We start from the raw sequence: 20,888 nt of genomic DNA on the forward strand, positions 1-20,888 counted from the left end.
CTGTCAAAATTCCAATCAGAAATGGGGCCGGAAGAGAAGTTAAACGACGCATCTAATGTTCAGAAAACGCTCCAGCTAATGTCGCCCGACTAAATGATCATCTTCTTGGGACTAACGTAACGTTCCTGTATACCTGATTTCAATCCGTGCATGATGTACATTTGACCCGGAACCTTTCAGATCTCTGAAGTCTTACTGCTCTATACCCTTATCAGTGTCTGCATGTTACTCATTCTTCTTTTCCTGTTCAAGGCTAATGTTCAGGAACAGGTGCAGGCTAACGCATCAAAACATAGAGCAGCATTACCCATTATTCTTTCCCTTCTAACTCTACGGTACAGGTGGCTGATCATATCAGTAAAACAACTACTGTAAAGTGAGCTGAACTTTTGCTCACACAGAGATTTACTCGCAAAGCATTAGAGCACCAGCACTTTGCCTACACATGTATTCTGAAGCATCAGAAAGAGCAAAGGTTGACAAACAAAACTTTGACTGTTCTGAATGCTTAAAACTGCAACAAAGTGTAACATGCTGTCTGCTGCATCTCAGGACCTGAAATAAAGATGATACGCACGCAGCAGTCGGGGTGATCGCCGTCGCCCGCGCAGAGCAACGCGGCGGCGTTCTGGCGGTACGGGTACGGCGGCGCTGGCAGTAAGTCAGGTAGGTGAGGAAGAGGGCGCAGCAGGACGCGACCGTGGCGGAGGCTGGTCGGTTGCGCTCGCCAGGAGCGGAGGCCGGCCGGGACGGAGCCGGGGCGAGCGGAAAGTGGAGACGGGGACGAAGTGCGTGCCGGGCCAGGCGTCGCAGGGGAAGCTGAGGATGGGCGGCGCGCGGTGGGGCTCGCGGAACGGGCGGCGGAAGCCGGTCGGGGCCCGCGACGAGAGTATGGTCGGCGGACGGGAAGCGCGGCACCTCGACATGCTCGAGCTTCTCTCCCGTCGTGCGGTCGTGGCGATCCGCTTTGACTTAGCCTCGAGCTCCTGGCCTCGCGAATGGGATCCGACGGTCCAGATGGCCTAAACCCCGGACGGTAAATGAAATACCGTCCACCCCGAGTGTCCGGCGCGCGCTCGCCGCCGCCGTCGCGCCCTGCTTCGTCGGAGATCACGGCTTCGCGTCGATGCGCCGCGCTCCCACCGGAGGTCGTCGTCTCCTTGTCCGAGGCTATAACGCCACCAGTGCCTGAGCAAATCCTTCCGGCGCGGCGCCTTAGCACATATACTCGCCGCGAAATGCCCCACGCACGCGCGGCCCGCGTGTCGCCGCCGCCTCGTCGTCGCCGTGGTCCGCCGTCCTGTTCTCCTCCTAGGTAACCGGCGCCGCTTTGAGGGCCTTGCCGGCGGTGTCCGCGGCCTCTGACATGACCCTGTCTGAAACAGCGCGTGACCTCATCTTGGGCACTCTCTGCTGGAGCTTCACTGACACGGCCGGTGCGCGTGTCTGTCTGCAGTAGCATCTCTGCACGAAACATGTAGGATCGCATCGCCCCTACGCTGTAAACGTCATCGTGATGGTTTCTTTGTGCAGTGCAGGTTATCAAACATATTACAATTGTCAGTTCATCTGTTGCTGTCTGGCGTAGTATTTGTAATTTTTGTTGATTGTGCTTTGCACACTGTGAGCCGAACTGAAGAACCAATCATCTTTGAGCGTCGCAGAAACAAACTACAAACATCCTCATCCAGAGACCAATAGCGACGCAAGTACGTGATGCCTTTGGCTGTCTGGCGTAATCAGCGACCAACAGCGACGTCACTGCCCATCACTGAAGCCTAGTCGCGTAGAGACCGCAGGCCAACAGCGACGGCCGCCATGCCACCATCTGCCTGTATGTCTGTCTGTCCAACGCGGTGTCTCTTGTGCAAGCCACTGCACCCTGGCCACCCATTTTGCCCCTCGGCTGGCTGGGCCGGCCACGATCACGAGGAGGCTTGAGATACCCGCAACCCGCCTATATCCGAACAATCCCCAGCTCCACATCCGCGTCGTCGTCACAACTCACAAGAGAACACTGTTCCTTAAGGCAGAAGGCGAAGTATAGCGGGATAGATCCTCGGAGCCCACCCCTTTTGTGCGGCACCGCAGAATTAATCAGGGATCAGAGAAAGATACGGGCGCCCGATTAGAAATATCTCAGGCTCTCAGCAGAACGTTCTCTGAGTGGCACGTATCTAATCCTCCTGCATTCTGGACCACACGGCCCTGTGCCGTGACGCCGCCATGCCGGTGGCGTTCGCAGCTGGCGAAACGCTCGGGCAGACGCAACGCAACCCGCGCGTCCGGATTTCCCGGTGCATCCACAGCCACCCTCATGCACGTCGCGGTCGCGCCCATGGCTCGCCACGCGGGCAGCCACGGGCAAGCAACGAACGGGGAGCGCGGGGCCGGGCCGGGGGGGGGGGGGGGGGGGGGGGGGGGGGGGGTGGGTGCCCCACTTGCCACGACCCGACGGGCGGATGGCGTGGCTGCTGTGACATTCCAGTACGTGCGCGTGTCGTCTGCTGGCCTCGCGTAGACGCGCGGCCACGGCGGCGGTTTTCTTTTCTCCCGTTGAGTGCTGGCCAACCTCTTGTGCTTCCTTCCAAGCTTCCGCCTAATCGCAGAGGTCTAGATAGCGGGTGGCGAGCTGGAGATTGAACGGGGAGACTTGTCTTCGCGCCCAAGGCCGGTTTCCACGTCGAGATCGATCGACAGATATCTTGGACGGAGCCGGCCGCGCGCCCGGGCCTTATAAGCTCTCTCTCCGCCCCCTGGCTCTCCTCACTTTGACTGGAAAGAAACACGGGTCGGATCGATCGAGCTACAGGAAACTGAACGCTCGCACTTTGCCTTGCCGAGGAGAAGGAAGGAGCTTATTGGATCGATCGAATTCGTCGTCGGCCTCGATCGATCGGCAGCTTGCATTGGTCGATCGATGGGCGTCGCGTTCGGGTGCTTCGGACTCGGAGGAGGGTGCGTGCCGCGCGACGGAGATCACGGCCAGCAAGGTATGCATTGCATTCGTGTATGTACATTACATTGATGCATTTTAGTGTGAACTGAATGATCATGTCGTTCCTACATTGATATAGGATAATGCATGCGCACCTGTCGATTAATCGTACAATGTCTGATCATGCTATCATCACCGCGCGCACGTGCTTTGAATTCGTGCGGTTGCGTCCGTGCGTGCATGCGTGTAGCGACACGCCAAAAAAAGGACCAGCCGCAAAACATCCGTAAACGATGCATGTTGTCGCTTCGCTTTGACACATAGCAAAATGCACAATCTTGTTTACATCATCCATCATTTCTGCATTATTAGGAAACTTAAGAAATTATAAACCCACCCCGTATATAAAGACCCTGCGTGCACATGCATACCCATTCACGAAACCTTGTGGACTACTGGATCATAGAATGGGTGGTAATAACATGCTCAAGTGTTTCGGAGCTTGCATCCATCACCATCATCGCCAAGGTAGCTGCGCTGCGGACATCCATCCATGATGCGTGTTTCGTCTAACTAGCTTCTTTGCTTCATTAAGGTCTCGTGACCCATACACATTTAGTGGATGTCCAAGAACTCTGTCGCTAACCTTTAGTCTCATGTCTTGTTGCTCTGGCATGCACAGCAGTGCACGATCCCAAGCCGCTGATGACGCCGTCGTCGAGCTTCGACTTCCGCGAGGAGTACACCAGCGCGTTCCGCACCGAGTCCTACAACGACTTCTGGGCGCGCGTCCTGGACATCACCCTCGCGCACGGCGCCGGGCTGGTGCCTCGCCCGGGCGCCACCGGCACGGCGTCCAAGCGCCTCCCCTCCTACCGCCTCTTCGCCGAGCACCTCCTCGAGCCTGACCAGCGCGCCGTCCGCGCGGCCCTCGCCTCGGCCCGCAAGGGCCGCCTCCACCCTGGCGTGCGCGACCTTCTCGCCGCCTACTACAACGAGACGGCCAGCGCCTCCTTCCTGTGCAGCCACCTCCTCAAGGACATCGAGCAGATCCGCCTCCGCTACCGCCCGCTCAAGAACACGCTCCGAAAGCTCGCCCGCGACGTCGGCGTGTCCAGCCTCGCCGACGTCTCCGCCGCCCTCGGCCAGCCGTTCACCGCGCTGGCCGTGTCGCAGGGCAAGCTCCGCCAGGTGCAGCTCAGCTCCGCCGACCTCCTCAAGAGCCTGGACTCCAGCAGGAAGAAGGCGCGCCTCCGGATCAAGACCCTCGCCCGCCTCAGACAGGCGCTCTCGGTCTCGCTCATCACGGTCGTCGCCGCCGTGGCCGTCGTCGGCGCCTTCATCGGCGTGCATATCCTGGCCGCGTTCGCGGCCTTCCCGATGATCATGTCGCCGGCGTGGCTGGGCCTCTTCTCCGGCCGGACGGTGCGGCGAGCTCTGGTGCAGCTGGAGGCTGCGGCCAAGGGCACATACATACTGAACAGGGACATGGACACCATAAGCCGGCTCGTGGCGCGGGTGCGCGACGAGGGGGAGCACATGCTCGCGCTGCTGCAGCTGTGCGTGGAGCACCGCGCGCTGGCCGGCGAGAAGGGAAGGCTGGTGCAGGAGGTGTTGAAGCAGCTGTGCAAGAACGAGGAGAACTTTAGGCAGCAGCTGGACGAGCTGGAGGAGCACCTCTTCCTGTGCTTCATGACCATCAACAAGGCTAGGAGCATGGTGATGAACTTCATGGCTGCCGCGGAGCAGAGTTCCGGCTGACCACGAGAAAGACAAATTTGTGCGTGTAGAATGTAGAACAGCGTGTACATACATGCATACTAGTTTTTATTTTTCAGTACAGAAAAAAAGAAAAAAAAGATAGGCAAAGAATTCTCAACACAGGCCTTTCCGCTTTTGTTTGATTTTTTTCCTACCCATAAACAGCATATTAAACATTCGGAATAATAGCCTGATCTAGTCTAGGGTTTAAATACCCAGCATACATTGAATTTCAATATAATGAAGCGGAAACAATATCCACTCAATTTTTCTGGAGCTATGAGTACAATATTAAAGTGCAACCGCTGGGGTCACTACTAAGTATGCTGAATACAATAATAGCCTGATTTTGGGTTTTACTACCCTGCAAATGCTGAATACCAGTATTGTGAAACTGAACCAATAGCCACTCTAAGAATTTTTCAAGAGCTCAGAATACAAATACCCCAGTGCAATCACAGGAACTTTGTTCATTCACTACTAATATGTACTTATGCCTTTACAGAACATATGACACGATGCAAATGGCCCATGATGGGAGTTTTCCACTTGATTGTCTAAAAAACCAAGCCGCTTACATAAGTACATAACAGCAGAATGGTGAACAGAAGGAACTGTAGACAAAACTGGTGCCAAAACTTGTAAGGCTCAAATTTCGATCTACACTTCTACTATCATATCATAAATGGCAATTGAGCAGTTTATGTTATAAATGAATTTTCATCCATGTAGTAGGGAGCCAAATCAAACAGGTGAAATTCTCCCTTCAGGCATCTTTCTCTCCACTTGGCCAATCTTTGAGGGTGGCCAAATGATGTGGGTCACCCTCCCCTGAATTAGACCTATGGGAATCTGAAAAAAAACAGCACAAAAAATATTAAGTACCAACGCAGCATACTTTATATTAACAAATGATATTGGTTTCTTATAATTATTGTGAGTTTATTCACTTTTGCGGCTCAAAGTAGCCAAGAACAAACTGTGCGCCCAATTTAAGCTTTCTCGCCAACCCCTATATCAACTTGTTGATTGGACCAATGACAAATGAACTGAACCATAGTGTCTATCTAAACAAGCACACTACAAATATTGTTGGTAGCAGTTTTAATGCTTTATGATTCAATAATTCCCATGCTTGGCAATCAATAAAACAATATGTTCAGAACACAGACTAAACCAAGTTTGTTGCCTGTTTTTTCCTGATGTAAGATCAAAATAGAGCTATATAAACAGGAAGACAGTTCTGCAAGTTGTTAAGCCTTTACTGTTCTCATCAAGTATAAAAGTGTGTGATCCTGACCTCAGGTGCACTAACATGATTGCTTGTTGTGAACTTCTGATATAGGTTGTCTTGACTGTCACACTTTTTTGCTTTGTTTTCATTTGTCAGTTTCTGCTTTTTTTTGTATCTAGTTTGTGCAGTTTTGTCCATTGTCCGCAGTGTCCATAGGAATTTGATTTTCAGCAAAAAAGATGCAACAAGGAATAAGAGATAATTTACCATTTTGTAATAATCTTAAGTATTGTAGTTTGATATTAACTATGCATATTTGAATGTTGTAATGTATAATATGATATAGCATTATTCAAAGAGATACCAGCAAGGGCAAGCATGAATGAATTTTGTATATTCTGGTGTGTTTGGTTATCTGCTGCCCTCTATCACCTAATGGTTAATCTAGCCCCAGATACTCCATATGCACATTCTAGGCACCCAGTCTCCATTTAAAATGATGGGTAAGTATCTCAGAACTTGACCAGAGCACTCCCATGAGTTTCAAATTTTATAACAAGAAGTTAAGCCTCAAATTCTTTGCATAAGTACCAGTGCTGGGCGGTTTGCTACAGCCTCCATAGATTTCAGATCCACAAGCGTATTAAGAATACTGCCCCTCACGATTGAAGTACGAAAAAAATCCAACCATGAAACAAAAAGTTCCCTAACCTGTCAAAATTCGATACTAAACAAGAACACTGAATGCATTAATAATTTTCATTCAACCAACTTGTACATTATTAACCCAGACAAGGGTACAGATGCAGGTTTGGAGAAGAAGCAACTTACTGGGCCAAATGCTCGAGAATCCCAACTACGAGCAGCATTATCACCTTCAACCCAGCAATGCCCTTCTGGGATCTTAGTAACCTTAGGGGACCCAGGGAGCTGTATCCACTCACCAGGAAGTGCAATCAATCTCTTCACAAACAACTCCTTATGATTGCTAGGGCACCTGCAGACCACACAAGGAACAATCAGACTCGACTCTCGAGACATGGAACAAGTTAGCGCATCAATCTTTTTGTGGAATTGCCCCCATCCTTACTTGAACAAAACCACATCACCATGTGAGAACTTGTACTTCTCAAGGCATCTTCTTTCTGCTAAAACGAAATCACCTGGTTCCAACACCCTGGTCAGCACAAACGAGAAGACAAACTACTTGAATAGGGAAGAATGAACCAACTGTCCATGACAGCTTGATATGTACAAATTGAAATCACAATACCCTGTAAGACACTGTTGGCTGCTGTGAAGGTAGGATACATAGATTCACCAGTCACCGAGACGAATGTCACACAACGATCGGAAATGGTGACGCCAAGTAGAACTGCCATTACATTCTTCTTGGCAGTTGACCAAATATGGTTGTAGATTCCCATATCCAAGTACCCAACTATCCAGGCAGTCATAAAGATAGCAACAGTAAGTGAAAATACTGAATAAACACCAGTACATCAATAACTGGGCAGCTAAGACAATGAACGGCGTATACAAGAAATGTGTGGAAGCAGAAATTCCTCCGGCGGATTTAACTTGGAGCATGTGAAATCAATCAAGACTTACCAAGAAATGGGGGTAAGGTTGGTACGGGTGGGTTTCCACTGATCCAGCGGAGGGACGAGAAGATTTAGCGCTGGAAATTCGGAGAAGCAACTGCACTCTTGTACAGTTATATTACGGGGTAGATCGAGGATGCTTCCGAAGAGGCGCCCGAGAAGAACGGTGGGATGCTGCCGTCGTCGTCGGCGGCGGCGGCGCGGGCGCGGGGGTTTGGTTTGGGTTGGGCCTGTTCAGTCGGAGAAGGCAGTGCGCGCCCTAGTCGAAAAGAAAAGGCAAAGCAGCCGTCCGATCGCGCATCAACGGTGTAAATTAAAGCCCGTTTACTGGGGACTGGTGAGGGCGTGAGGCTGGGGGTTGGTACGGGTCTGGCTCCAGCCGAGCTGAGCCGAGGGAGGACCCAACTGTGCATTAGGTCGGCTCCGACTCCGACCCGCAGCCGGCCCTGCCCACAGACATCGCCCCCTGCCACCGTCGGCGGCGGCGACTGACCCCCGTAGCAAGGCGCCACCGCCACGCTTCGCCCCTGTCGCGCCGCGCGGCCACTTTCTGCGGCTGCTCTACCCCAGGCGAAACCTCCCATCTCGTCACGGTAAGCACCACTTCTATCACCGGGCGTCCGCGCCCTGTATCCGTGCTCTTGGATTCGACGAAATCTGGCTTCGCACGGGCTTCTGTAGTAGGGTTTTTGCGTTTCAAATAACGAAATTTTGGGTTCGTCACTGGTCCGCCATGCTGTTGCTTACAGCTTAAGTCACGGCCATGGATTTTGATTAGGGTTTATAATATGGTTTAGCGTCAGCAAAGTCTTGTTATCGGTGCCTGTCTCAGGAATAGGGTTTTGCGTCTCGGTAGAATGTGTTATTAGTGGCTTAAAGCGGAGCTGATGATCAGTTTGCAGCAGCGGGTGGTAGGCTAGAGAATGCCGTGGATCCTCAAGTCACAAATGTGCAAATTATCCATTTGTCCGGATTTGATCTGGTTTTAATTGGGTTTCATTTTTCTGAGTCTGTGACCTCTGTTCTATGTTTTAGTATGGGATATTTGATGCTATAGTAATTTTGATACTGTTATTAGAAGGATTGTGGAATTTAGTTCCATGATATATGAAAAGTTATGGTGTCAATTACTCATTGCTGTGTTTATTGAACTTGTTGCCAGTCAATTGTATACAAGTTTCTTGTTTTCCCCAATGCCATTTTTAGATTTTTATCTTATATTACAGATTCATCCATTACTTCCAACTCGTTATAGTTAGGATTCCCTTTTATAGTTATAGCAGCATAGCAGACGTCTGTGGTTCCTTTTTGGAGTTCCATTGTACTATTGGAATTTGTATGCTTATTGCTACTACTAATGCTTAATGTGCAGCAAATTTATATTAGAGACTTCCTTTCGATTGCAGACCTTGTTCTGCAGTTCTATTATAACAAGTTCAACTGTGGAATGCTTATTTCCTTTTGCTATTGTCTACCTCAATTTGATATTGTTTATCATTCTTTTGTGTATAGATACCTCAAGTTTCTAGCTACCTGACTGTATGCAGTAGGAACTACGATGGATGGGTCTGAGTCTAGTAGAGGTCGCAGCAAGCAGGAAGTTGAGGAAAATGTTAATACAAGGAGCAGTTGGAAGGAGGAACATGAAAATCAGGAGAATGCAGATAGCAGAAAGTATTCTGACAGATCCAGAAAACATGGATATGAATATGAAGTTGGGCATCAGGATGATGATAGGATGATCACACCTTCAAATGATAGGAATGAATCAATGAGGAACTCAGATAGAAGCTCAGGCCTGGCCCGCAGTGCTGACGAAGACATCTATAATGTGAGAAAGGACTCACGATCACCCAAACTTCCAAGGAGAAGCCCTGATGATTCCAAGGATAGGGACTATGATAGAAGGAGGGGAAGAGAGGACAAGAATGAATGGGAACCTTCAAGAAGATTTAGCCCCGATGCTTCTGCTAGGAGTTCCGAGAGGAGGGAGGGTAGCAGGGAGAAGCAACAACGGGACCAAGAGGAAAAGGCTTCAGTCAGGAGGACAGATGAGGTTTATGCTGATGAAAGTGGTGGTTCTCTTAGGGTTGACACAAGAGAAGCCCAAAGGGATGATAAATCAGACAGAGGGAGGGACAGAAGTTGGAATGAGAAAGCCCGAGATCTTGAAGGGTCTAAGGATTATGGTAGGAACAGTCAGTTGCGAGATCCTAAGGAGGCAAATGATGCTGAATGGAGAAATGCACAGGAAAGGCTAGATGGTGGGAATTTCCATGGCCGAGGTGGGTACCGGAGAGATTCTAGGGGTAGATCTGAAAGTGTTAGAGGTCCCTCAACCTATGGGAATCGATATGACAATTCTGATTCCATAGAGATTCGGCCTAATAGTAATCTTAATTTTGGAAGGGAGGGCTCTGCTTCTGGGAGAAGATTTGAAGTGGGAGCACATCGGGATTCAGTACCAGGAGGAACTGATGATAAATCCACTGATTATCCTGAATCAGATCCAAGTGGCGGCACCAGCATGGTTTCTTCATTTCCTCAACAAGGTCCAAAAGGTGATAGACCATCTAGAGGAGGAAGGGGGAGGCCAAATGGAAGGGATTCTCAAAGAATTGGAGTTCCAATGCCAATCATGCCTCCTCCATTTGGTCCTCTCGGCCTGCCACCAGGACCAATGCAGCATATGGGACCAAATATTCCGCATTCCCCAGGTCCTCCTCTTCTACCTGGCGTCTTCATGCCGCCATTTCCAGGACCTCTTGTGTGGCCTGGAGCACGAGGTGTTGATGTGAATATGCTTTCTGTTCCTCCCAACCTTCCCATGCCTCCTCCAGTTGCTGCTGAACATAGGTTTACACCAAATGTGGGAGCTGGTTCTGGTCATAATATTCACTTAAATCAAATAGACACTGGGTTAGGTGCTCCAACAGATGTATCAGGATTGGGTTACAATCATATGGGCCCGCAAAGCCGTGACATGCTCCATGATAAACCAGGTTGGACGCCACATAGGAACAGTGGACCAAACAGAAAAGCTCCTTCAAGGGGTGAACAAAATGATTACTCACAGAACTTTGTGGACACTGGCATGCGGCCTCAAAATTTCATTAGAGAACTGGATCTTACAAGCGTAGCAGAGGACTATCCAAAGTTGAGAGAACTCATACAGAGGAAGGATGAAATCGTTGCGAAGTCAGCTTCACCGCCAATGTATTACAAGTGTGACCTGCGGGAACATGTTCTTTCTCCAGAATTTTTTGGTACCAAGTTCGATGTTATTCTTGTGGATCCTCCATGGGAGGAGTATGCCCATCGTGCACCAGGAATCACAGATCACATAGAATATTGGAATGCTGAGGAGATTATGAATTTGAAGATTGAGGTTATTCCCGTTTCTTTCTTCAAACCTTTCTCTTTTGGGGGTTCACTTATGCTGCAGAATTAACTTGTCAAAATGTATTTTTGAATCAACAGGCTATTGCAGATACACCCTCCTTTGTGTTCCTTTGGGTTGGCGATGGTGTAGGCCTTGAACAGGGTCGTCAATGTCTAAAGAAGGTAGTATAGCTGCTATTTTTTTACTTTTAACTAGCTGGTTGCCTGTGCTGTGCATCATATTTCCATTAAAAAGCATATAGAATTCTAGGCTCTAACTATTTGATTACATATAAAATTAAGCCACAAAGGAACCACATATGTATAAAGTGGAAGGCCCTCTATGCATTATCTTACACACATAGGTACACACAATTGCCCAGAAGATCCATATGTAGAACCAACCACTACTATCACTAACTGTGCTTTCTACAGAAGTAAAGATACTTGCACAATTATTCTTTTTGTAATGACATCCCTTTTGGGGGGTGGGAGATTGAAATCAGTTTACAGGAGGGCGACCTGGCTGCTATAGTCGATCTGCTAAACTTTACCCATGATGTGCTTCATTCATGCATTTTGCCCTCTGAGGGAAGGCATAGCAATATAAACAATGTTCTATGCTTTCATTTCATCTAGATATGTCTTTAAATTTAGAGCTGTTGATGAAATGCTGCATTAACTAATATATGATGATCCTGACTGACTTTTTCTATTTTCAGTGGGGATTTCGTAGGTGTGAGGATGTTTGTTGGGTGAAAACGAACAAGAAAAATGCAACACCAAGTCTGCGGCATGACTCACATACATTGTTGCAGCATTCAAAGGTAATGTTGTAGTTAACTAGTATGTGTTGTATCATTGTGCTGCCTTGTTTATATTTTTTTGGAAAACATGCCACGCTTATATTCTCTTATCCCTGTATTCTCTGTCCGTCTTATGAAGTATATACTCTTTCCATGTGCAGGAGCATTGCTTGATGGGCATAAAAGGAACAGTGCGTCGTAGCACGGATGGTCACGTCATCCATGCAAATATTGACACAGATATAATTATAGCTGAAGAACCAACTGATGGTATTGTTTTCTTAGGTTTTATATGATCTTTATTCCTGTTCTTCGTATATGCTTGTGATATACTATTTGCTTTATGACCAAGGGTTATCATTTTCAATGATGGGGTGCATAAACTCAATAAACTTAACTTCTCCAAATTTTCTGTTCTGTTTTCGTTGCTGCGATGGTATGAATATTCCGGTTTGGTCCACCAAAATGTAGTACTGTTTTGTAAATTTGGCTTGGTTGGCAAAAACATATTTGTCTTGGCTTTTTAGGAATTTGGGATTTACAAATTATGTGAAGCAAATTGTTCGTTGCTACCATTTCCTCTGGGACATGCTTAGTTGTTCATGGTGAGCTTGGTGTCTTTTGATCTACAATAATCAGAATTGTGATTAAAAAAATGAAACTAGATCATATATTATTGACTTTACTCAAACACCTATAGCAAGTATTCCGGTAGGTCTGCATCTCTTAGTGGTAATATCACTAAGCCCTTATTGTAATAATCAAATTGTATGCATGATTGTGAATTATTTTTTTCATTTTTTTTCGTATGGTTGATCTTAATGTGTTCTCTTCTGTAGGTTCAACAAAAAAGCCTGAGGACATGTATAGGATCATTGAGCATTTTGCTCTTGGAAGGAGGCGGCTTGAACTCTTTGGCGAGGATCATAACATCCGTCCAGGCTGGCTTACTCTTGGGAAAAATTTATCTTACTCGAACTTCAACAAAGAGGTATAGCTGGACATACAACATCATGAATATACTTACACACGCAAGCCCTTCTATGCCATCAGCTCCGCAGATCTTTTTACATAGTCTCTGTTATGATTTCTCTCTTGCAGACATATATTAGGAATTTTGCGGACAAGGATGGAAAAGTATGGCAAGGAGGTGGTGGTCGAAACCCTCCCCCAGAGGCTCCTCACCTTGTTGTGACAACTCCGGAGATCGAAAGCCTGAGGCCCAAGTCACCCCCAGCAAAGAACTAGCAGCTGTGGTCAATTTTGCAGAGCTGGCTACATTTTTGAAACTGTAGCTTTAACGCTGTTGAAGGTCCAGCTGAGGCCTTGTGAATTTTCCGTCCGCACAATTAAAATTTTTCCGACGGCTCAGTCTGGAGCAACTATCTGTGATGGAAAATACGATTCACTTTCTCCTATTGGTGTTCTTTTAATGCGTCCAATACTTTTATGCTCCTCCTTGTTGCTTCAAGGTTGCAGCCAGTATATTTGTTCTTGCTGCATGCCAAGCCCCTCAGAATAGTAAGGTTGATTCTAAATTCGGATGCTCCCATTGTGTCTGTCGCATCGTGCAAGAAACAGAAATTGTCTATGCCAGTTTTGCAAATCGTTTCTGGAACCCTGCCTACCCTGCCTACCTGATTGATACTAAGATGGAGCCATGGATAACTATCCGTGGTATACAAAAACCATTTTTATTACGGTGTTATATTTGGAAGGAATTCTCTCGAGACATGCACGCGTACGCTTTCAGACAGGCGCCGATTTGACAAACCCGGGATACTGACGATAGTTTCAGACTAAACAACTCGGCAAGGCGCTAACCTGATTAGCTAGCATTACGTTACAGCATATGTGCAACGACAGCACTGCTTTGTCCTTTTTATCGGCCGCAACGAAGTGGAATACCAACCGTGTGACGCACGAGTCGTTCTCGCCCAGAAGCCAAACCGGACCGTCTCGCCGCCGGATGATTGCAATGCATCTTTTTTTGAAATGGTTTACGCGTTGTCCCTGCCGATGGAATCTTGCAGGGGATGGAGATTTTGCCGCGTGATTCGAGGGCCACGACGCACGCTCCCATTGCGGGCCTCCATCAGCTTCGTTTTGGCCTGGCCCCAAGCTAAATTATTCGCCGAATCTGCTGCTGCTTGTTTGTTGTACTACTACACTAATTAGGTGAATTTGTACTACTACACATTTTGCTTGGAGATGATAGGCTTCAATGAATTGTCTGGAATTATTATCTTGTGTGTCTCTTGTCCTCTCATGTCGCTGTTGTGTCCTGTACTCCTGTTCTTGTCAGCCCTTTGCTTAGGATCTTAGCAACATTACCACTTGGCCGCGATATCCCTTCCGAGACAAATCCTCTATTAATGGCTACAGCGACGGATAAAGCGTAGAAATCCGGCCATCCATCCACTCATCATCCCTTCCTCTGCAACACACAAGTCAATACTTGGATATATCTTGGTTTAAAAAAATACTTGTATATATACAAATATTCCAGCTGCACGCACAACACACGGCTGTACAGTACAGCCAACGTCTCTGTCCCGCTTTTCACCGTGTCTGTCCTCTCCCTCGTCTGCACTACGCTGTCAGCCATCAAGGAAAATCACAGTGGCACACTTACTCGGGCATTGACCTCAGCCTGCAGGGTGAAAACGATGGCGCCGTGCCGGGTTAACCTCTTCACAGGATCTGAAACGGCTGCTGGATCCTGATGGAGAAAGAAGAAAGCACGGCACACAGTTTGCACGCTGTAGCCTGAAACAACCCTCAGGAAAACGTGCTAGTGACCCATCGCCGTTCAGACGTGCATGCAAATTATTTCGCGAGGCGATTGATGGATGGCGCGCTGCACCTTCCAGGAGCCGAGTTGGTCGGAGAGAGCGCGGCGCAGGACACGATCGGACGGCCTGGACACGAGAGAATGGACGTGTTTTTTGTTGGGTTTCTCTTCTCCGGTGTCCCGCTCCGTCGGCTTCGCGGCGGGTTGTTGGGGTTGGGTTCGGTGTGACGCGCTCCGGATTCTGACGCGCGCGGGTCAGGTGAGGTAGCCGGCCAGGGCTTCCCAAATTTGTCAGGGAATCGTACCAGCTGGGTGTCGGGTTCGAAAGAACCGGCAGGGTGAAGGCTACCACCAGCCGCTGCTGCTGCTCCACAAGATTTCAGCGTCAGGCGGTCAGTGTATCAGTGATGGATGGACGCACGTACAGTGAGCTGGGCTCCTGAAGAATCATGAGCCTGCCTGGCTGAAAACAGCTCGCATCGCGTCCTGCTCTGCTCCTGTGCGCGCGTGTTCGATCGAGAGAAAAAGGAAGCATAGTATTTACTAACGGTAGTAGGTAATGGATGTGTGGATCGATGGAAATGTACAGATAGCCTTGACATTTGCGGCCACATCTTGCAAAAATATCTTCTCAACACTAAGGTTGCACTGGACTGAAACGTGAACTGGGTGTGCATATCTATCTAGCTTGCTGGATAGAGGGAATGGCGTGTTCTAACTAACCAAGCTAGCTAGTTCACTTCGCGTACTACATACAGACTAGGCCGGCACAAAGTTCCAAGAGATAGGATGTGTAGGGTGTAGGTCGAGTACCCATAGCGTACAATCTCATGCATAATCAAATCCGGTAACACTAACCATGGAAATTAACTTTGGGAGGATCTGATGCATTCCCACGTTTGTCAATTGTCAAAGAACCCTAATGATGAAAAACGTACTATACTACTCACTGCCGAACAAATTAAGGAAGACCATCGACCGATCAGCTAGCTAGCTGAAAAATGGATCCAAACAAGCTGCTTTTGTCAATGCCTGCTGTTACAGCTTTGACTCGATCAGTCGTCTTATCGTCCAGAGTAGCTTAAATTAAAGTACGGCAGCAAGTCAACAAGTGAGGCCATCACACAGGTAACGATGAACCGCTTTATCTTGTACGTACATCGGTACATGTACATCACCCAGCAGGTGCCACGCATACCACGATCCCAAAAACCCTACTACACGTCGTACGTACGCGAGCAACAGTGTCCATGCATGTATCCATCGATCTCAACATCTGGGAAATGCTTGTGTGGTCGTCTGTGCTCATGGTCCAAAGTCCAAGCCGTAGCCTTCAACCGATCCCTAGCGGGAGATGATTGAGCAGCGACCATTCCACTGCTGTTGCTGGGGAAAGCGTCTCAGTATCGGTTTCTAACCCCCTTTTATTACTGGTTGTGCAACCGGTATTGCTACTTCGGTACTAAAGGGTCCCCTTTAGTACCCTTTAGTACCGGGTCAAACAACCGGTACTAAAGGATATTAAAAAAATAAAAAAAGAAATCCGGCCGGCCGCCTGGCCCTGCATCCCGCTGGCCGCACCCGGCTGCCCCGCCACCGCGCCTCGTTGGCGCCAGCTACCCCTCCCCCGCGACCCGCATCCCGCTGGTCGCACCTCGCTGCCCCGCTGCCGCCTGCCGACATCTGTGGCCCCACTAGATCCGGCCGGCCGCACCTCGCTGCCCCGTCGGTCTGGCAGCCGCCAGAGCTTGGAGCGCCGGAGCTTAGGCACGGTAGGAGGGAAGGGAGGTGCGGGGGAGGGAGAGGGGCGTGGTGGCGCCGCCGCCGTCAGCCCCGGAGCAAAAAAGAAAAAAGAAAATACCTATGCCCCGCGCGTCGCCGCGTCCGGCCTGCCGCAGCACCCCTGCACCCCGCCGCCTCCGGCTGGCCGCTGCTCCCCCGCGCGCTGCTGCACCCCCACACGTCACCGCTTCCCTGCTGCCGCTCCTCACTGCCCTGCACCTCGCCACGCTGCCGCTACTCACTGCCAGTGAGGGACGAGTAGAGGGGGAAGGGGAGGGGCAGCAGAGCTGGCTGGCGATTGAGCAGAGATTGGGGGAGCGAGAGAGGAGGGGGTGAGGCCTGCGGCGGGAGAGGGGGCGGCTGGGGAGAAGAGAGAAGGGGAAGAGATAAGTGTGAGAGAAGAGGAGATAAGTTTGAGAGAGAAGAGATAAGGAGGCGGGTGGGCAGTTAGTACCGGTTGGGAGCTCCAACCGATACTAAAGGTTGCACATTAGTACCAGGCTCAGGCACATTAGTACCGGGTGCAGACTCCACCCGGTACTAATAGGTGACCTTTAGTACCGGTTGGAGCCAACCGGTACTAAAGGGGTCACGGGAGGCTCTTGGGGAACTAGCCGTTAGACACGGTACTAATGCTCATATTAGTACCGAGTCAAAAATCAACCGATACTAAGGGTCAGAACCAATGCTCAGTTTTCCAGCCAGCGATTTGAAAGTGAAGCCGCAGCATATGATGGAGTGCTGGGAGAGCGAGAGCATTACATGTGCTGATAGATGGTGTGAATGGAGGGAAGACTTCGCAGGGAGCTAGCGAGCTAGCTGCATGCCGTCGAAATCGATCGGAGGACCATGGTTTCGTGGCGTGCAATTATTTTGGCGAGGCGACTTGTGAACGCATTCAATGCGCGGGCACCATCTACTCCCAGTATAGCTAGCTTATCGACGACGTGCATCAGTGCCTGGCTGCAACTGGCATGCTGTACGCACTTGCAAATCGTAACGCTGACAATTCGGTGTACTAAGTGTATCTACATCTATATATATCGGTAGTAGGTCGAATAGGAGTATAAGACACATCAATTACATCGTACAGCCAACAGAATTGGTGTGATATATAACACGTGAGTACGTGACAACAAAGACAACCACTCTGTCGTCTGAAATTGCAAGGGTGGTTATTTCAATTCTTTAGAAAAAAGGAGCAACCATTATTCTACTGCCACATAATTTTTGCGATACAAGGTTGATGCTAATAGATTTATATTTAAAAAAATACTTTCTTACAAATACACATTTATATTATGTAAACAACATATTAATAGAGTAATTGTTGGATATACATAACTATCTTACTAGAACATGAAGCTTCAATCATGTTCTGAAGTCAAGAGCAGTTAAAACGGAGGAAAAACTGCAGTACACGACGAGGCCGTGGACGAAATCATGCAGCTGCTTTTTCAGTGTTGAGGTGATATCCAAATACACGCATTGAAACTCGTGGGGACGAGCATCCATAAATGCCTTCCCACCTGGACAAGCACGCGACCTCGTCCGCTTGCCCTTGATCCTACCGAATTATTTTTTTATTTTAACCCTTTTACATCTAAAATTTTGAAAATAACCCCACCCAATCTAAATTACCAAAAATTAGCGCTTTTGGTCGCGCTAAAAGATGCGGTTCGACTTATAACAGAGTCACGCCACATACAATGGTGTGACTAAAATACCACAATGGTGCGGTCACGCCAGCATGTATGGCGTGACCAGCGTCGAGCTGGTTGCAGGTTGCTAGCCTGTGTAGTAAGTGCAAAAAAATCAGTTCACTTAACCTTATTTCCTTTTATACTTTAATTAGCTAATCAGCACTTAAATTCTCCAAACTTGATAGACATAATACATAAAGTATACATGTTCCATTTTAAGTGCTTGCACTCCAAAATATGATGTAAATAATGAAAAATCCTATTTCAAAATAGTCTAAGAGTTATTGTTTCCCAAGTGGCTGAAATGTCTGTGTTGTGGATATGTTATCAAATAGCCATGTTGAGGGGTGTGGATTTTTAGATTTTGGCCAAACACTCCAAATTTGGACAACATGAAAGTTGGAGTAGAAATTATACACATTGTCATAGAAAGATTATGGTTCAACGATCTAGAGCAATGAGAGTTCAAAGATCAAGTCCAAGGTTGCAAATTATCCCATTTTCAGCCTCGACGGGAAATCTCACCGAGTCCTGAAAACAGTGATAACTATGCTTCTTTGGATTATGTTTTAAAAAGATTTCATGTATCAACTTTGGTTCACCTGAAAATTGAGTAGAAATATCGGGATTTGGGAAGTTAAGAAGGACCAAAACGGAGACTTGATTATTTATTTTGGAGCCTAAAGTTTGAACTTATCACTATTTTTAACCATGACAGGATATCACCGAAACTCTGAAGCTAAGCTCGAGATCACTTAACCTATTTATAAATTGGATACTTCATTTTATACACCATATTTTAGAGTACCAACACTTAAAATGGAACATATACACTCCATGCATTATACCTGACAAGTTTGAAGAATTTATGATCTCATTAGCTAATTAAAATATAGAAGGAAATAAGGCTACTTAGAAAAAGGCTAGCAAGGAGCTTGTCATGCCATACTTTGGCGTGACTGACCGTCACACCACGCAACTTGGCACGTCAGCCCCACGTGGTGACCGCGCCATCATGGGATTTTAGTCACACCATTGCATGTGGCGTGACTCTATTATAAGTCGTGCCACGGCTTTTGTGACTGACCGTCACACCACGCAACTTGGCACGTCAGCCCCACGTGGTGACCGCGCCATCGTGGGATTTTAGTCACACCATTGCATGTGGCGTGACTCTGTTATAAGTCGTGCCACGGCTTTTGGCACGACCAAAAGCGCTAGTTTTTGCTAATTTAGATTGGGAGAGGTTATTTTAAAATTTTAGATTTAAAAGGGTTAAAATAAAAAAATTCTGATTCTACCGGGGTCGGAATGGATAGAATTTAATTTGGTCAGGGATCCATACTGCCAATAATCATACAACTTGGAGCACTTTGTTTTGGAGCTACAGTACTACTAGAACTCGAGGGCAGTCGCAATGGCAGTCATCTCCATGATCGCACCGTGAGAACTCGAGGGCAGTGCACATGCCGGTGTTGGCGGATTCACATTCAGAACTTTCAGATGATGAGGTTCCGGCATGAACGAAGGGATTAGGCAAAAGCAGTAAGGGGAAGCAGGGTTGGAGCTAGAAAGCCATTTTTCCGTTTTTTTTGGGGGGGGGGGGCGCAATTTTTCTTCAAAATTTGATCAAATTCAAAAATTTAAAGGACCATGACTAAAGAAGGCAGATTCTGAAATACTTCTGGAAATATAAGGTTCATGTTAATAATAGATTCATCATGAAATACACTTTCACAATATATATATATACAGCAGTCATTTCTATTTAAAACAACAGTACAGTTTTTACACATATTTTTTGAGCAAATGTTTTTATAAAATATTTGCACAGTTAAATTGACACATAAGAGATCGCGTCGATGATGTCTAGATGAACTTATATTAATGATCAAGATGAGCTATTAGGAAAGCGGGGGAGCATACACGAAGCGAAACAGAATCTGGTTGAGATGGTGCCAATAGCAAATATTTAGATATGCACACTGAGGCATCGATCCCTACTAAAATTATCAGATAAAGAGCAAACAAAATTTCCTACATTTAGCATATCCAATCAATCGATCGTCTATATCATAGAGCAATCATCAGAGCCGTCGAGATGACCCATTTGAGCTCATTACGACAAGACCGAAGAAAGGAAAATAAACCTATCAACTTCTTCTAGGTCGTACTACAAAAAAAGTTTGTTTAACATTTGTATCGTTTAAGCAAGAGCAACAGCTAGCATGATTGAAGCTTCCTTGCTTTTTGCCGTTGCGGAGATGACGTGGTGCTTAATGTGCTAATTAACATTGGACAGCAAAGATTGTTAGATTATCACAATCTCATCAGCTCCCTCCTCCTCCTCTGCCTTCGTTCGCACGCCTTCGTTCGTACTTGGAACCTAGGATACACATACACGCATCTATGCTGTGCCTATGCGTGCGTCAACCGATCAAAATTCAGCAAATAATTAATACCGGGACATGATTAGCAACGATTATAAAGACATTTTACTGCATTGATCCTTCTCTCTGCCAGCCGGTCAAATATCCAATCCGAACGAACGTCGTTGATCTGATGCAGTGCCATCATGCTCGCTTTACGGGGAAAAAAGCGCAGCCATCCACCAGTTCATGTTCATCCATGGATAGATTCTGCCGCAATGCAGGCACGGATTATCCTTCCTCATCCATAGCATTAAGATGGTCATCTTCCCCATTATCTAAAAAAAAAGATGGTCATCTTCCCCGGCCGGCCCTGTTCATCGGCTCTTCCAGTTGAACAGTCCCGGGTCCCCCACCAAACACAAAGCGATAATCCAACGCGATTAGTTAGGTAAACCACGCGTTGTTAAACCTTAATGAGCCCGCCTGACTTTTTTTACCCGCACCACGTACCCA

General features: G+C 47.7%; 3 protein-coding genes across 4 annotated transcripts; 2 read left to right on the top strand and 1 right to left on the bottom strand.

The window, feature by feature from the left end:
• The first annotated feature begins 2,689 nt into the window (after window positions 1-2,689).
• Window positions 2,690-4,819, top strand: LOC101761618 (UPF0496 protein 3). 2 transcript variants are annotated; one of them, XM_004985646.2, is made up of 2 exons: window positions 2,690-2,993; window positions 3,621-4,819. In XM_004985646.2, exons 1-2 carry the CDS (start codon window positions 2,921-2,923, stop codon window positions 4,697-4,699), a joined length of 1,152 nt encoding a protein of 383 aa, XP_004985703.1. In that variant the 5' UTR covers window positions 2,690-2,920; the 3' UTR covers window positions 4,700-4,819. The 2 variants fall into 2 exon arrangements, with proteins under 2 accessions (XP_004985703.1, XP_004985704.1); XM_004985647.2 differs by having other exon boundaries at window positions 3,624-4,819.
• A 298-nt stretch (window positions 4,820-5,117) lies between these two features.
• LOC101762576 (mitochondrial inner membrane protease subunit 2) lies at window positions 5,118-7,795 on the bottom strand. Its single transcript, XM_004985649.3, has 5 exons — window positions 7,545-7,795; window positions 7,207-7,374; window positions 7,024-7,096; window positions 6,765-6,930; window positions 5,118-5,551 (listed from the first exon to the last, which is right to left on the bottom strand). The coding sequence occupies exons 2-5, from the start codon at window positions 7,358-7,360 to the stop codon at window positions 5,444-5,446; spliced, it is 501 nt and encodes a 166-aa protein (XP_004985706.1). The 5' UTR covers window positions 7,361-7,374; window positions 7,545-7,795; the 3' UTR covers window positions 5,118-5,443.
• A 140-nt stretch (window positions 7,796-7,935) lies between these two features.
• On the top strand, window positions 7,936-13,178 carry LOC101762983 (methyltransferase-like protein 1). The gene is made up of 7 exons (XM_004985650.3): window positions 7,936-8,130; window positions 9,050-10,925; window positions 11,018-11,101; window positions 11,641-11,745; window positions 11,886-11,994; window positions 12,564-12,715; window positions 12,826-13,178. Exons 2-7 carry the CDS (start codon window positions 9,096-9,098, stop codon window positions 12,970-12,972), a joined length of 2,427 nt encoding a protein of 808 aa, XP_004985707.1. The 5' UTR covers window positions 7,936-8,130; window positions 9,050-9,095; the 3' UTR covers window positions 12,973-13,178.
• Window positions 13,179-20,888: the final 7,710 nt, after the last annotated feature.

Source organism: Setaria italica, chromosome IX, assembly GCF_000263155.2.
Source record: "Setaria italica strain Yugu1 chromosome IX, Setaria_italica_v2.0, whole genome shotgun sequence".
Classification (NCBI taxonomy): Eukaryota; Viridiplantae; Streptophyta; class Magnoliopsida; order Poales; family Poaceae; genus Setaria; species Setaria italica.

Excerpts from the sequence above, each read along its gene's own strand:
- LOC101761618 (XM_004985646.2), top strand. The coding sequence starts at position 2,921 with ATGGGCGTCGCGTTCGGGTGCTTCGGACTCGGAGGAGGGTGCGTGCCG. Across the intron at positions 2,994-3,620 it reads CGGAGATCACGGCCAGCAAG|CAGTGCACGATCCCAAGCCG; the intron begins GTATGCATTGCA and ends TGGCATGCACAG.
- LOC101762576 (XM_004985649.3), bottom strand. The coding sequence starts at position 7,360 with ATGGGAATCTACAACCATATTTGGTCAACTGCCAAGAAGAATGTAATG. Across the intron at positions 6,931-7,023 it reads GGTGATGTGGTTTTGTTCAA|GTGCCCTAGCAATCATAAGG; the intron begins GTAAGGATGGGG and ends TGTGGTCTGCAG. Across the intron at positions 5,552-6,764 it reads ATTCTCGAGCATTTGGCCCA|ATTCCCATAGGTCTAATTCA; the intron begins GTAAGTTGCTTC and ends GTTTTTTTTCAG.
- LOC101762983 (XM_004985650.3), top strand. The coding sequence starts at position 9,096 with ATGGATGGGTCTGAGTCTAGTAGAGGTCGCAGCAAGCAGGAAGTTGAG. Across the intron at positions 10,926-11,017 it reads TTATGAATTTGAAGATTGAG|GCTATTGCAGATACACCCTC; the intron begins GTTATTCCCGTT and ends TTGAATCAACAG. Across the intron at positions 12,716-12,825 it reads ACTCGAACTTCAACAAAGAG|ACATATATTAGGAATTTTGC; the intron begins GTATAGCTGGAC and ends TCTCTCTTGCAG.